This window comes from Parasteatoda tepidariorum, chromosome 10 (assembly GCF_982258835.1).
Source record: "Parasteatoda tepidariorum strain Cologne lab strain chromosome 10, Ptep-v5.0, whole genome shotgun sequence".
Taxonomy (NCBI): domain Eukaryota; kingdom Metazoa; phylum Arthropoda; class Arachnida; order Araneae; family Theridiidae; genus Parasteatoda; species Parasteatoda tepidariorum.
In genome coordinates, this window is record NC_141764.1 from 64,555,321 (window position 1) to 64,571,861 (window position 16,541).

Genomic DNA, 16,541 nt, shown 5'->3' on the forward strand with positions numbered 1-16,541 from the left:
TTTTTTAGGTTTTTTTTCTTTTTTTTTTGTTGCTATAATTCTTTAATTTTTAATTCTTTATTTTTTCTCAAATTATTTATATGAAGTCAATAATTCGAATCCTTGCTACATACCTCTATAATACCAATATCTTTCTGCAAGATACTTTTAACAAAAACAAATATACATGTTACTAATTTGAAGTAACAAAAACGTTAATTACAAAAAAAAAAAGAAATAAATAAAAATCGGACCAAATAAAATAATTTTTTTTAAATCTAATATTATGGGCGTTCTCGCAATTTGTAGAAAGATGACACACTAATTATTTTATTTATTGCATTTTGTAAATCGTCATAAAATTTAAAAAGTAATTAAAAATCATGAAATCTGTAGCAGTAATTACCGAAAAACAGATCAACAACGAAATCACGCATATCGGACTCTTTAAAAAGGGGGTTACTCAAATACGTGTTTCGTTTCAAGATTTGATTGTTGTAATAAATAATATAGCATTTTAAAAGCTATATGGCAATCAAAATCAATAATTGCCAAAAGGAAAAGAAAGAAGAAAATGATAGTAAGTAAATATTCGAATTTCCCTTGTTGGAAATACATAGGGATAATTAAAAACCGCATAAAAATCAATAACTGCTAAAAATACAATCGAAGCACTGCATGGATTTACAATACTATTGCATAAATTTAATGCGACAAAAAGTGATTATTTAAATGCAAAATTCTAATTTTATGTTTAAATTTCTGCAAAAAAAATTCATTTTTTTTTCCCAAAAAGAAAATCTTTCTGCAAAAGCTCTGTAACTTTCTACGACAATGTCGCCACTTTTCTGCTACAGGGATTTTAATTACGATTCAATAGGAGATACTTTCTCAAATTCATTATTTTATTTCTTCCTTTTTCTTTGTTTATATTTTTAAAAGTCATTTTTAGATTTTTTTGTTACGTTTTCAAGGTTGTTGGAAAATAACCATCCTGCATTAGGTTTTGTATCCTACACTTCTTGAAATGTGTGAAACTAATCAGATAAAACTCTAAATCCATTTATTCATTAAGATTGTGACCACGTGTAGGCAATATGTTTTTTTTCCATCTTTTTTTTAATATAGCTTATTTGGGAATGATTCACTGATTTGTTTTTGTAAAGTTATTTTTACCAATTATTCTGGAATTTCTGCAATCAATTTTACTATCTAAAGCTTTTAAATTATCATTAATAAATTTACTTTAACTAATACCTTATATTAATTTCCTACTTCTATACTAAGTAGTTTTTATATTTTCTGATCTATTTATCGTTTAATGGTGTATGTCAATTCTTTTGTTAAAAGCTAAAAATTCTGCAATAAATTGTTATTCTTTAAAAAAAAAATTGCTATGTTACAATTATAAATTATTGTATTAAATTTTGTATTTTTAACCCAATAAAACATAATTCAAGCAAAAATATCAATCAATAATAAATTTGCTGTACCCAAGTAGTTTTGTTTGTTTTCCAAATACATTGTTATATTTTGTTTCATGTGCTTTTCTTCTTTTTTGAAATCTCATACCTGATTTGGGCCTTTATTTGCAGTCGTCAGGTAGTATCAATAACATCCTGCTGTGAGTAAATAGTAATTTAAACTCGTTTATAAAATATAGCCAAAGGTAATTTGTAGTGTTTATCGGTGTAAATAACGCTTCAGTGTTGCATTAGGCATTACGGCGAGAGCAGGCTGCTTTTGCTTTCCTCAGTGAAATAGATATCCCACAATTACAAATTGATAATTTGTAAGCTACAAATCGTTTGTGGTCGCCCCCTTTTACATGGTGGACGCTAGAAAAAGGGGGATTGAACGGCGAGAGGACCACTCGTCTGGTCAGCAGAAGGGGAGATAAGGAGTGATAGATTTATGAGGAATTAGAATGCAGAACGCCTTATCTTAACAATTTGTTCTTGTGGAATATAACATTTCTTTCAATTTGTTTTTGTGGTATATCTATTTCATTGAGGGACGAAAAAGTTTCTAGTTGCGACCTTGCTCTCAGCCTTAAAGAACATTGCTAGACATCAAGAGTAGTACCTGCAGAAGAGCACAAACTGGTCAGCAAACTGCTACCCCTTCAATTCCTGAAAAAATGAAGTTTCATTGTGAAATATTTTTTTTTTTTTATTGATGAAGATAGCTTTCATCTGACAGATTGGATTAGATTTTTTTATCTTTGACATAAATTGGATTGTATCCCAATGGATTGACCATAAAGACACTGTTTTTAGTAGATCACTGAAGTCAAGCATCACGGACAGTGAGCGGGTGAGTGACCACATTGATCAGGATGTGTATGGACAAAGAATGCTTGGTATCAGCCCCCCTGAACTATTCTATGGTAGAGTGCTCAACTTCATGTGCAGGTTGTTATACTACACAAGCGAAGGGGGAGACATCCCCTCTGCAGAGGATCAAAATGGCGATGGCATGTCTTCGGATCATCCTCAAAGATGGTTCCCAAGCCGTTGCTAACAGCTCATTATACAGCTCTAGTGGGATGTAAATAAAATACTACTCTTTCTTATAAAATATCTAAATATAAGTGCATTATACCTAAATTGCATCAAAACACAGTCTAATATTTTAGTAAATTTTATTGGAATATTAGATTTTGGCAAATCCTAATTTAGCATATTGTAAGTAGATGAGGACAAGTTTTTACCAGCACATTTGTACCTGACTGAGACATCCTTATAGGGATCATTTACTTGTTTTGGGGTGACTCCTTTTACAAATATTTGTAGATTTTTTTTTAAAATTAGGTACATCCACACTAGATATTGTTCTTCAATGTGCTTTCTTGCTACTTAATACTTTATTTTAATTAATATGATGTAATAAATTTTTTATATTTAAATTTTTTTTAAAAATTTATGATAATTCATTAATTTAATAACTGTTTCACTTATAAGCTTTTATTATTTATATTTGTGTGCCTAGAGTTCAAGAAGTAGATAGTGTTCTTGTCTAAAAATAGGAAGTATTCAGTTTATTTTGTGGCTTTTATTTACTATTATTTTAATTTAGGCTATCCAATTTTAATGTACTGATGTATTATACTGTGATTTTACTGAAGTAATGTATCCATTTATCTAAAAAAAAATACTTTTATTTCCATAGATTGTTGCTACATATATGACGACTAGTCCAAAGAATGGTACTATTGTTCTTTCTGCTGAAAATAATAGACTGTTAATTCCTCAAACAGTTCCCGGCATTGGAGTGGACAAGTTACCACCTGTTATAAAAGTAATAAGTCTAAATTTTTTTCACTGTCCTATAATTTATATTTATTTTTAGCTGTCATTTTTTAATGGTGAAATTTTTAAATTTTTTAAGAATTATTATTTTTTATGATACGGTTTCAAATGTACAGTTCAATATTTGTTTCTTGTCTTCTCATTTCATGCAGTACTCAAAATAGATCTTTTATTACTTAAATACATTTTTTTAAATAACAAATTGCATTCCTTAATTTTTGTAGTTTGTTCTACAATTAATATAAATTAATAACAAAGCACAAGTAATATAACTATACTGCAATATGGCAATTATGAATAAGTACAATAATAATATTCATGTTGTGAGGTTCTTGCATTTCTATATTAATGTACTGATGTATCCTTGATGACACTTTTTATTTTATGCTAGATATTGTAATCTCTTTTATTTGATGCAGTCAATTCAAATACATGCCAGAGGGTTACTTGAATGATTTTGGTTTAGAATTTAGTCGTTGAGGAGGTAATACGATGAAGTGTACATGCCCAGGAAGATACTTGTTTAATTTACAGTAACCAAAAGTTTTTTCATTTGTATTATACCCAAGAGTGTTGATGGAGCTATACTAATGGGTGTAACATTGATATTATACAAATAGGTATGGGAGGTCAGGGGTCTGTTTAGGAGAAATCTGTGTCCGTTAACGAACCCTTCCCAAAATATCTTTTCATAAAAACGGACCCTTCACAAAATAATTTATCTTTTAATTGAACCCTTCACAAATTTGTTTATCTTCCTTATTGTTTTGTTAATCGATTAAACCCTTCCCGGGGGGGAAAAAAGTTAGAATTCCAAATGTAGTTTTCTAAGAAAATATTTCTACTTTTACAAACATCCTGTGCACGTTCTTGATATTAAATGATAATTTTTTATGTAAGTAAATAATTGATCAATATATATTTATTCATAAAATTAATTAATTGAATATTAGCCAAATAAAAATTAATTTCTGGCAATTTTTTAAATAAAATATTATAAATTTAAGAATTGTTTAAGTTTACTTAATGCGTAATGCATTAAAAGTGATACATAACTAAGTTGTGTTAGTTAAAATATGTCAATTGAAATTATTAAAATTGTGAATTATTTTGTTTCCATTATTCCTCCAAAATGAATATTTTATGTTAAGTAAGTTTATGCTACATCTCTAATTTAGTAGCAGTAACTGTTGAGCATAATTTTTTATCTATTTACAATTTAAAAACTTCTTGAAAAGATTTTTAGCAATATTTGGTCCTGTATGCACAAATTCGTGTATGTGAATTTGTGCATACAGGACCCTATATGCACAAATTCACAAAAGCAGGACCCTGGTTCAAAGAATGTGAATTAACGCTTATTTTATATTAACAAATTATGAGTAGTTTTTTCACAATTTTACAAAAACAGGACCTTTTCACAAAATGTCTGGACAGACCCGTGGAGGTATCATCACCACTCAAGCATCAACCACATTTTCTAAAGGGGATGAAAATGTGATGTCATTCTTGTTTAAGTCTTTATTAACCTTTGGGAGCTATGAATCCTGGTCGCTACAGATTTTAAAATTTTTTACCCACCATATTATATTTTAGTAAAGTTTAACTTCTTTTCTTAATCCTGAAAAATCTGTTTATTTTTGGTGGTGAAAAAATTATCAGCTAAAAAATTTCATCAAATCATCCTTTTAAAATATTCCTGTCCAATGACTGCACAAAAATAGTTTTAAAGAAACTGTAATTTTTCTCCCTTAATCAAGCTTTATAGGAGAAGTTTCCTAGAGTTTTAATCTTCGGGACTTGAAAGTTTTACAAAATATTTTTAACATATTCATTAAATATTTTTTAAAAAAAATATATGTATTTTCTTCAGTGTTCATTGCCTGTATAACCCCTTAAATAAATGAAAATAATTTTTATAGAATTTTATTTTCATAATAAAACTTGTCATTTGTACCTACCACATGATATTCTACTGTAAATGCTGTATTTTGTTATACTTTTTTTTATAGAATAGTGCAACTGATTATTGTAATCTTATTTTAAATCAAAAGCAATAATTTTTAATAATATAGCAGCCTTTCTAATCAAAACTAGAAGCTTTAATTCTTTACGTAATTTTATTTTATGTAATTTTATTTAAAATGCTACTTATTACCTAACTTTTACCTAAGTTTCCACCGTAAGTGTTGTGTAACATAAAACTGATAAAAATGCTTTTGTTGAATGTAAATAGGTTAAATGTGTGACTTTTAATGCATTTTTTGTTTCTTAGAATGGTGCAACTGATTATCTTATTCTTTCCAAATCGATAATAAATTCAAAAGGGGATGAATGTGATAAAGCTGGAGTTTCTTATGAAGGTTTCACCAAACAGAAAGACCGTTGCAAAGTGGTTAAAGATTCGTAAGTATAATTTATTTTTTAAAATGTAATTTTTTATCCTTATCAGGACTCCATTTTCAGATTATATGTTTCAAAGAGCTAAAAATCTTAATTTCATTTATAATAAATTTGCATTTTTAATATTGGTCTTATGTAATTTTTTTCTGGAAATTCTACATGTTTTACTTAATTATAATTTTTTAATCTTTCTAGGTGCTTAAAAAATCAACCTCTGGATTTCTGGGCTGGAGATGATGTAAGAAGATATTTTTAGTTACTAAAAATAAATTTTGTTGCTTATTAGTTTTAAAATATAAAATTAAAATACACTCTATAACAAAAAAATTGATGCACCAAGAACGCACTAAGACACACAAAATTGATGCTCATCAGGCTGGAATGATGCCAACTGGGGACGTATAGTCTTTAGTGACGTATCCCACTTCCAACTGTGTCCTGATGATCATCGAAGACGTGTTTGGAGACGCACAGGGCAGAGGGGGGATCCTGCCTTCACTATTGCATGCCACACCGGCCCTCAACAAGGCATTATGGTCTGGGGTGCCATTTCCTTTGACAGCCGGACCCCTTTGGTCGTCATTAGAGGTGCACTTACTGCACAGCGGTACGTCGACGACATCTTAAGACCTGTTTTGCTACCGTTCCTTTTGCAGCTCCCTGGACTGGCTTTTCAGCAGCACATTGCCAGACCACATACGGCACATATTGCTATGAACTGTCTGCAAGCTTGTCAAACTCTTCCTTGGTCTGCCAGATCACCAGATCTCTCTCCCATCGAGCATGTCTGGGATATGATGGGAAGGCGATTGCATCTGGCACGGAATGTTGATGACCTCGTTCGACAATTGGATGAAATTTGGCAGGAAATACCGCAAGAGACCATCTGGGAGCTTTATCGGTCTATGCCACGCCGTGTGGCAGCTTGTACCCAGGCTAGAGGCGGGTCAACACCCTATTGAACTTGTTACTGTAACTCTGCAATAAATTATTCAATTGTTCTGAAATTTTAATAATTTACTATTCTGTACATTGTCTTCCTATCCACCAATTTTCGCTTCAATCGGACAACTCCTTCTTGGTGTTTCGATTCTTTTGTTATAGAGTGTATAAACGAAATAAAAAATTTTTCTTTGTTGTCCCCCAAAAAATGAGGTCACAAAATGTAGCATGAAAATTGTTACATATTTTAAATTTTGTAATACTTCATTCCACATAATTTTTTTAATCACCCTAAGTACTGAAAATTTGTTTTTCTTTTTCATCATTGTGTTTATTTTTAAAACTTTAATATTATTTAAATCAAGTACCTTACTTTTAAATATTTTTTTAGGAGAAGAGAAAATCCAATCAGAAAGGACGTTATATTCTTGAAAATTATGCCACTCCTTATAAAGATCCCATCATTGTGGATTTGGACACCAAAGAACATTGGCTAGCTCTTGAATACCACGAGAAACATTCTACCGTGCTGACTGTAGAATTCAATGCTGATGATATCACTCCCTTGTCTGTTGGGTAAGGTATAAAGTCAAACATTTTTAATAGCATTTAAGGTAACAAAATTAGTACAGATACTGTATGATTGTTCAAAATTATTGATTCATTGTTGCACACTTTCCTAATGTACAATATATTTCTAAATTATTCAGTTGGTGGAATATCCATGATTGTGTGTTGTGCTTAGACCAGTGACTCCCCTTTTTTTGGTTATGGAACCCTAAATAATTGAACATCTTTTGCTGGAAACCCAGTACTCCATTATAAACAAAAGTTCTAACTAAAAAATTAAAAAAAACTTCTAGGTAATTACATTAAAAATGCTTAATGTGAAAAATAAAGTATTTAATAAAGAACATCGTGAATAAAGCACAAATAAGAGTAAATAAATAAATTGTTTATTTATGTACTTTCATTTTTGCTTTATCCATTTTGTTTTTGACATAATATTAATTGTGAAGTTGTAAACATGCCTTTAAATTGTGTTACTTGAATTTTGTTATTATCTGTGGCGTAACTACCAATACGCTACATATCTTATGCATCATTGTACTTCTGATTACTGAAGCAAGTTAGGAAAGTTGACACCTCTGTAAATGATTTTAATTTATTAACAGATTTATTGACAAAATGTAAGAAATCTTATACTCATTTATATCATTATACTCATTTATATATAAATCTCACACTCATTTATATAAATATTTTAATAAAGTTATTTGATATTTAAAACAGATTAATTGTCTGTTTTTATTTTGTTCTTAATTTTTAATTTTAATCTAAATTATGCATTTTAATGAATATATAAATAGCTATATAGCTTCATAAAATTTAAGGAATTTATATTTATACTTTAATTAAACGTATGTATAAATACTTTAATATAATTTATGCATTGACTGTTTTTATTTTATTATTAGATTTATTTATTTTTCTAAAAATTGGCTCTAGGAAAAGCTACTAAGTTTAATCTTAGGTGGTTAGACCACGCTGAATATCCTGATTTTAAAGACTGGTTAAGTGCTGTAGAAAATTATGTACATAGTGCCTAATGTGAATTTTGCAATAAGACCTTTTCTTTAAGTAATGTGGGTGTGGGTGCAGTGAAATATCACGGCAAAGATAATGAACATCGAGCCATTTCGAAAGGAAGGGCTTTAAAATCTGGCACATCCAGATATTTTAACCATTTGGATTCTTCAACTGCCAATGTTTTGTCTACTATCACAAATACCGAGAGTATGTCAGCATCTAAATCTGGTAACTCTTCTAAAGTAATTCCTCATAAAGGTACCATCAATACTATGCAGAATTTTATGTTGAAAGATGAAGTCTTAAGGGCAGAAATCTTATGGGCATTAAATGTGGTAGAGAAGCACATATCTATTAATTCCTGCAATAACATATCAAGTATTTTCTAAAATATGTTTTATGATAGTGCTATTGCTCAACAGTTTCAAATGGGGAGAGATAAGGCTTCCCATATAATTAATTATGGCATAGTTCATTATTTTCATGAAACACTTTCAGATATCATTAACGACTCTCATGATGTCATAATGTGTTTTGATGAGTCCCTGAATAAAATTGTTTAAAAGGGTCAGATGGATTTAGTTATCAGATTTTGGCAAAGTGAAAGTTTACGCACGACATATGTTGGGATATTTCTTGGACGTTCAACTGTCTAAGACCTCCTTGACAGTTTTCTTAAGGCATTAGGTTCTATTCCATTGCGTAAATTATTGCATGTTTCAAAGAATGGACCTAATGTCAATCTGTCATTCGTGAAAAAATTTCAAGAATATATGTTTGAAGAAAACCCATCTGGCAATCAACTTATTCAGATGGGAACTTGTGCCCTACATGTCATCCATGGTGCAATAAAGACAGGACTGAAGTCAGTTGACTGGGATTTATTTTGTATTTTAAGAAATTTTCATCATTTGTTTTAAGATAGTCCTGCTCGGAGAGCAGAGTTTATCCAAATAACAAGCTGTTTTAAGTTTCTTAAACAATTCTGTGCTGTGAGGTGGCTTGAAAATAGTGATTGTGTTGATAGAGCTCTTGAAATAATAGATTCTGTCAGGAAATATTTGTTACAAGCAAAATGCACAGAAAGCAAGGTTAAAGCATTCTTACAGAAATCTTTTTCTGATCCTGTTCTAAAATGTAAACTTGCTTTTTACAAATCACTTTCTCTTCACTGGGAAGATTTTCTGAAGAAGTTTCAGTCTGAAAAAGTACTCGCTCCATATTTGCATTCAGAATCGTCTCTATTGTTGGGATGTATTATGAAAAAGTTCCTTAAAGCAGACAAAATAGTTGAAGGATCAGCATTGCTGAATTTAGATTTGAAATTTAAAGATAATCTGATTGAACCAAAAAAGATTGACATCGGTTTTGGGGCAAATAAGTTTTTAAAAGAGGCTAAAGTCTCTGACAAAATAAGTCAAACTTTTTATATAGAATGTCAAAAGATATTGCAGGCAGTTGCATTAAAAATAGTTGAAAAAAGTTCTTTGAAATATAAAATTGTTTGGCGTTTGTCCAGTCTTCACCCATCCATGATATTGAACAATCTAAGTGTTGGACTATCTAGATTCATTATTGTTTTAGAAGCATTACACAATGCGAATCGCATCGCTGAAACTGTAGCTGAAAAGCCGAAAAAACAGTATAGTTCTTTTTGCTCTACTGTTACAACTGGATGACTTTTGTAAGGAAAATTACAAAAAGACTTTACCTCCTTTTTATCAGATAAAGCTGAGGTAGGACTAGATACTTTTTACTATAAATTACACTATCTTCTGAAAAGAGCTTGGAAGATCCTTGGAGTGCTGTCAAGATGTGTTTTATACTTTCACATGGTAGCTCTTCAGTGGAGAAAGGTTTTTCTATTAACAAGACAATGCTGGTAGAAAACCTCCAATAAGAGAGTCTTGTGAGCCAGAGAAGAGTTTTTGATGGAATTAAGGCTGCTGAAGGATCCACAAAGTTCGAAATAGACAAGAAAATGTTACAAGCTGTTCTTGCTGCTAGACAGCGATATCGACAGGATTTGGAGATGAAGAGTGCATAAGATAATAGAACTTCCATTGCTTTAGAAAAAAGAAAATAGAAAATGAATTGCAAGACTTGCAAAGTGTGAAAAGAAAAATACGTTTCGATAGAGAGAAAGAGGAAATTGAAATAAATGAGAAAATTGAAAAGTTAGAAAATAAAAGAAGTTTGCTGTGATCGAGAGTTTAAGCTTTTTATATTACACTTTTAAGAAGAAATAAAACAGCTTTAAATAACTACATATTTCTAATTGTTTTTAATAATTTTGTATTTTTTTATTGTATTGTATTTTTATTTTATTATTGTATTTTTATTTAGCTATTTTGTTGCTTCAACTCTTTCTTTGTTCTGTTTTTTAAATTTAAAATAAATAAATATGAAGATGCGGAGTGTTACAGTTTTGGCTATACCTATCATTTCAATTCATCATTTCAATCATATTATAATGCTTTTTTAAATTTATTGTTGTGTTTTTGTCAGAGAAAATAGTAACTTTGGTAAGTCGTGAAAAATTCTTGGAATTAGTCATGAATTTGAAAATTTAAAGTGTAGCAGATACCCTGTTTTTGCTTTAATCTACACAGCACAAAGCATACCTTATCCAGTGCTTGTTACTATTGCCCTTTCTCTTACTGATCAATTAAAAAAAATTTACAAGTAAATACATTAATTTATAATTGAAACATTTTGTATCTGATAAAATAAAATCTATTATTTGTCAGTAAATTAACAGCCTTTATTTAATTGTTAATAAAAAATCTTATCTATTCCTTAAAATCGTATCTGTTACCTTTTATAATTCACATCTATTTGCTAAAATGCTCATATTTTAGTAAATTGAGAGAGCAAACGGTTAAGCTTTAAAAAGAATTATGTTTTTTAATTTTTAGGTTTTGCCATTTTTGAAACATCTTTTAAAATATTGCTTATCTTAATATTATATTATTACATAAAAGTTGGTTTAACTACCTATTCTACTTAAATTTATTTTATCATAAAGATGTCAGTTAAAATAACAAGTTTTGAAATGTAACTAAAATATGAATTTTCTATTGGTTTTTTATTAAATTATTATTAATTTAATTAAAATATAATCTCTTAAGTTAGCTTCATTGAAACATTAATACAGTATTGCCACAAAAAAATTACATATTAGAAATCCAAAAATACTCAAAAACATTAAAATGTTTTGCGAATTCTCACAAATTAAAAAAAAAAAGGCAACTAAATCAAGTTTAATATAGAGACAAGGTGTGGAAACCTGCAAATCATATTTATGTTACATTAAAACAATCAATTTTGCATTACAAGAAACTACAACCATGTGGAAATCCATAACAATAACTGCTGAAAAGTAATTGACAAAAATCATGTGATTTTGCAATAAAATCATCGCAAATCCATTGTGTCAAAAATTTATTGCAAAAATTTGCTACTCAAAATTCAATTCCTGTATTGCAATATTCATTATATTAAAAAATTCAGAATTTCTAAAAACCATTGGAAATTTTGTAGCACTTAGCATCTAAAAAATAATCAACAAAAACATGTGAATTTATAATCAAATCATTATGAATGATGTACCACATAAGAAATCACTCAAGTTGCTACTGGTTTAAGTAAGATATCTAAAAATCTTACAATTTCCAAAATTTGGACTTTCCAAAGCCCGGAACAATCTGGATTTTTGAGGTTGCTCTTAAACTTTAACGTACCTTAATCTTTTTAAATTAATTACCAACTCAGAGATTGAGAATTCTTTGCAATGTTTTATCATCCATTTTTTTTTCTTTATTACTATATTTTAGCTGTAATTCTTCTGAAGAACATATAAGAAAAATAATATTTAATATTTTTTGTAGATCAGATGCCCAAATTACAAGTGTTATCACTGGAGGTTTTGAGAAAAAGATTGAGTTTTCAATAACCATTACGAACAATGGCCTTGTAGAAGCTCAATTCTCTGTGCAGGTTATTGAGTGTGAATTTAAAGTTCATAATTCTAACAATGTTACTCAAACTATTCCTCCTCAATTGATGAAAACTTATACACTCACTTCCACACCTGGGAGGATTGCATTAATGGAAAAATTTATTTGCACAGGTATTTTATCTTTAACATATGTGAAATCTTCAAAAAAATTTAATTTATGATCAAAAAAGACCTGGAATACTATTCATCATATGTATACATGAAAAAATGTGTATTTAAAGTATATTGTTTATTTAATATATAGTATACAAGTATATTGTACAGTATACACGCAAGTATATTGTTTATTTAAAGTGGTGTATAAAAACTAGTATATTTGGATCATTAGCTAAAAATACTTTAATACCAAATACTATTATACAGAGATGATTGTGCTCCGGAAAAATCTTTCGGTAAATGTGATCCGGAAGTTTCCGAAAATCCGAGTTCCAAAAATTTTAAGTAATTATTGATCACATTTATGTATTGGAAAAAAATTTATGTTTTATTTAGAAATATTAGGACTCGAATTTATACTTGGCATCTCTTTCATTTGAGAATATTTTTTCTAGTAGAATAATTAATGTGATTAGAGATAAAAGTGAACTTATACATAATTATTCATTTAAATTATGCTGCATATAATTTATCCGAAAATCCGAGGTTCAAAAATTTCAAGAAATTATTTATTACATTTATGTATTAAAAAAAAAATTAATGTTTTATTTAGAAATGTTAGAACTCGAATTTATACTTGCCGTCTCTTTCATTTGCAAATATTTTGTCTAGTAGAATAATAAATGTGATTAGAGGTAAAAGTAAACGTATGCATAATTATTCATTTAAATTATGCTGCATATAATTTATTTAGAATTTCATGTTTTGAAAATATCAATGATTTAAATTTATAAGGACGTTAATTTTATTGGCGAAATTTTTAGGATTTTTGAGTTGGGTTCACAATCACCCCTGATTATATAAATGTTTAGATTTTAAGGATATAAAGAGTGATATTTTATTTTCAGTTGTTGTTCGCAGTAAATTGTACGGAGTTGTGGCGAGACGTGATGTTTTAGTTAAACCCCTTGGTAGATGTATATGCAGTTGGCATTGTCGATGTTCGGTATGAAAATTGTTCTTAATTTATTTATTTCTGAATGCACTCACTTGCATGTTATTTAATATCATATTTCCTCCCAGTGTCTGGGTGAAAGTCGTACTTGTGAGCCGCTTTCACAAGATAACTATCACCGTGCAGGGTTTAAAGGTTCCCTTCCCATATTAACAGCAAAATCTCCTCAAAGAGTATGGATTTGGATGCATGTGTTTCTAACATTGCTCATCGTTCTCTTAATTTTACTAATGTTAGGTAAGTGACTGCATGAAATTTAAAATTCGTATATTAATGTTTTTATAGTTTAGTGTGTGAGATAATGGTTTAAAGTAGTATATTCTTATGATAACTGAATTTTTTAAAAAAAAAATTTATTCATGGAACCTATTACTTTTTTTACATTTTCTGATTCAACTTTTTGTTAAACAATAAATAAACTTATGTTTTATCCTGATTTTTAGAATTTTTTTTTTAAAAGGCAATCCTGTAAGGCTGGTGAAGAAAGTTTTGGAATCATGGTATTCTTTGTAGTTAGTATAGAAATATGTTTATACAGTAATAATAATGAAATCTGAAAAAGTGAAAATAGATTGTAAAAATAGATAGAATCTTACTATTCTTATTAAACTTTTTCTTTAAGTACTAAATCAACTTATGTTACCATATTGTTTTTTTATTTTTTTTTTAAAAGGCAATCCTGTAAGGCTGGTGAAGAAAGTTTTGGAATCATGGTATTCTTTGTAGTTAGTATAGAAATATGTTTATACAGTAATAATAATGAAATCTGAAAAAGTGAAAATAGATTGTAAAAATAGATAGAATCTTACTATTCTTATTAAACTTTTTCTTTAAGTACTAAATCAACTTATGCTACCATATTGTTTTTTTATTTTTTTTTTTAAAAGGCAATCCTGTAAGGCTGGTGAAGAAAGTTTTGGAATCATGGTATTCTTTGTAGTTAGTATAGAAATATGTTTATACAGTAATAATAATGAAATCTGAAAAAGTGAAAATAGATTGTAAAAATAGATAGAATCTTACTATTCTTATTAAACTTTTTCTTTAAGTACTAAATCAACTTATGTTACCATATTGTTTTTTTATTTTTTTTTTAAAAGGCAATCCTGTAAGGCTGGTGAAGAAAGTTTTGGAATCATGGTATTCTTTGTAGTTAGTATAGAAATATGTTTATACAGTAATAATAATGAAATCTGAAAAAGTGAAAATAGATTGTAAAAATAGATAGAATCTTACTATTCTTATTAAACTTTTTCTTTAAGTACTAAATCAACTTATGTTACCATATTGTTTTTTTATTTTTTTTTTAAAAGGCAATCCTGTAAGGCTGGTGAAGAAAGTTTTGGAATCATGGTATTCTTTGTAGTTAGTATAGAAATATGTTTATACAGTAATAATAATGAAATCTGAAAAAGTGAAAATAGATTGTAAAAATAGATAGAATCTTACTATTCTTATTAAACTTTTTCTTTAAGTACTAAATCAACTTATGTTACCATATTGTTTTTTTATTTTTTTTTAAAAGGCAATCCTGTAAGGCTGGTGAAGAAAGTTTTGGAATCATGGTATTCTTTGTAGTTAGTATAGAAATATGTTTATACAGTAATAATAATGAAATCTGAAAAAGTGAAAATAGATTGTAAAAATAGATAGAATCTTACTATTCTTATTAAACTTTTTCTTTAAGTACTAAATCAACTTATGTTACCATATTGTTTTTTTATTTTTTTTTTTAAAAGGCAATCCTGTAAGGCTGGTGAAGAAAGTTTTGGAATCATGGTATTCTTTGTAGTTAGTATAGAAATATGTTTATACAGTAATAATAATGAAATCTGAAAAAGTGAAAATAGATTGTAAAAATAGATAGAATCTTACTATTCTTTTTAAACTTTTTCTTTAAGTACTAAATCAACTTATGTTACCATATTGTTTTTTTATTTTTTTTTTAAAAGGCAATCCTGTAAGGCTGGTGAAGAAAGTTTTGGAATCATGGTATTCTTTGTAGTTAGTATAGAAATATGTTTATACAGTAATAATAATGAAATCTGAAAAAGTGAAAATAGATTGTAAAAATAGATAGAATCTTACTATTCTTATTAAACTTTTTCTTTAAGTACTAAATCAACTTATGTTACCATATTGTTTTTTTATTTTTTTTTTAAAAGGCAATCCTGTAAGGCTGGTGAAGAAAGTTTTGGAATCATGGTATTCTTTGTAGTTAGTATAGAAATATGTTTATACAGTAATAATAATGAAATCTGAAAAAGTGAAAATAGATTGTAAAAATAGATAGAATCTTACTATTCTTATTAAACTTTTTCTTTAAGTACTAAATCAACTTATGTTACCATATTGTTTTTTTATTTTTTTTTAAAAGGCAATCCTGTAAGGCTGGTGAAGAAAGTTTTGGAATCATGGTATTCTTTGTAGTTAGTATAGAAATATGTTTATACAGTAATAATAATGAAATCTGAAAAAGTGAAAATAGATTGTAAAAATAGATAGAATCTTACTATTCTTATTAAACTTTTTCTTTAAGTACTAAATCAACTTATGTTACCATATTGTTTTTTTATTTATTTTTATGAAAGGCATTTCTTAAGGCTGGTCATAAAAGTTTCGGAATCATGGTATTCTTTGCTGTAAGTGTAGAAATATGGTAATAAATAAAATTAGAAAAATTAAAAACAGATTGTTTCTCAATGACACATCATCCTATTCTTATTCAACTTTTTTTTAAGTATTAAATCAACTTATGTTACCGTTCAGAATTTTTTTCTTTGAATAACAACATTCTTTAATATAAGATTAATAAAATCCATTAGTTTTGTAACACTCTGTCTTTAAATTAATAGTTTATTATAAAAAAGCTAGGACTGTACCATACTGTTAACTACGTTTTTATTTTACCAAAACATAGGTATGCTGTTTATCTAATGTTTTGTTTTCTCACAGGTGTGGTAAAAGCGCTTTTAGGAGGTCTAGCATCTGAAAAAGTTGGTGATTTTGGCCTGAGAAGTCTAATATATCGTCCTGGAGTTTTAGAACAATACACTGAGTTTGAACTCCAAAACAATAATGTTGTTTATGATGAAGAAGGATATCCTATTCATCCTGTACAGTAAGTATTCCCCACATTTCTTAAAGTTTATTAATTATTCTTTAGAACCTTAATTATCTGTAC

The 16,541-nt window shown here is 28.3% G+C and overlaps 1 protein-coding gene across 4 annotated transcripts in view; it reads left to right on the forward strand.

The window, feature by feature from the left end:
* Positions 1–16,541, forward strand: part of LOC107455013 (hapless 2) — a 50,420-nt gene that overhangs the window by 23,111 nt on the left and 10,768 nt on the right. For all 4 annotated transcript variants that reach the window (XM_087154117.1, XM_087154116.1, XM_087154118.1 and 1 more), the window contains exons 6-13: positions 3,151–3,279; positions 5,566–5,696; positions 5,889–5,931; positions 7,027–7,211; positions 12,116–12,357; positions 13,251–13,348; positions 13,426–13,594; positions 16,313–16,478. In XM_087154117.1, the coding sequence (XP_087010243.1) occupies positions 3,151–3,279; positions 5,566–5,696; positions 5,889–5,931; positions 7,027–7,211; positions 12,116–12,357; positions 13,251–13,348; positions 13,426–13,594; positions 16,313–16,478 (1,163 nt within the window). The remainder of the gene's footprint in view (positions 1–3,150; positions 3,280–5,565; positions 5,697–5,888; positions 5,932–7,026; positions 7,212–12,115; positions 12,358–13,250; positions 13,349–13,425; positions 13,595–16,312; positions 16,479–16,541) is intronic.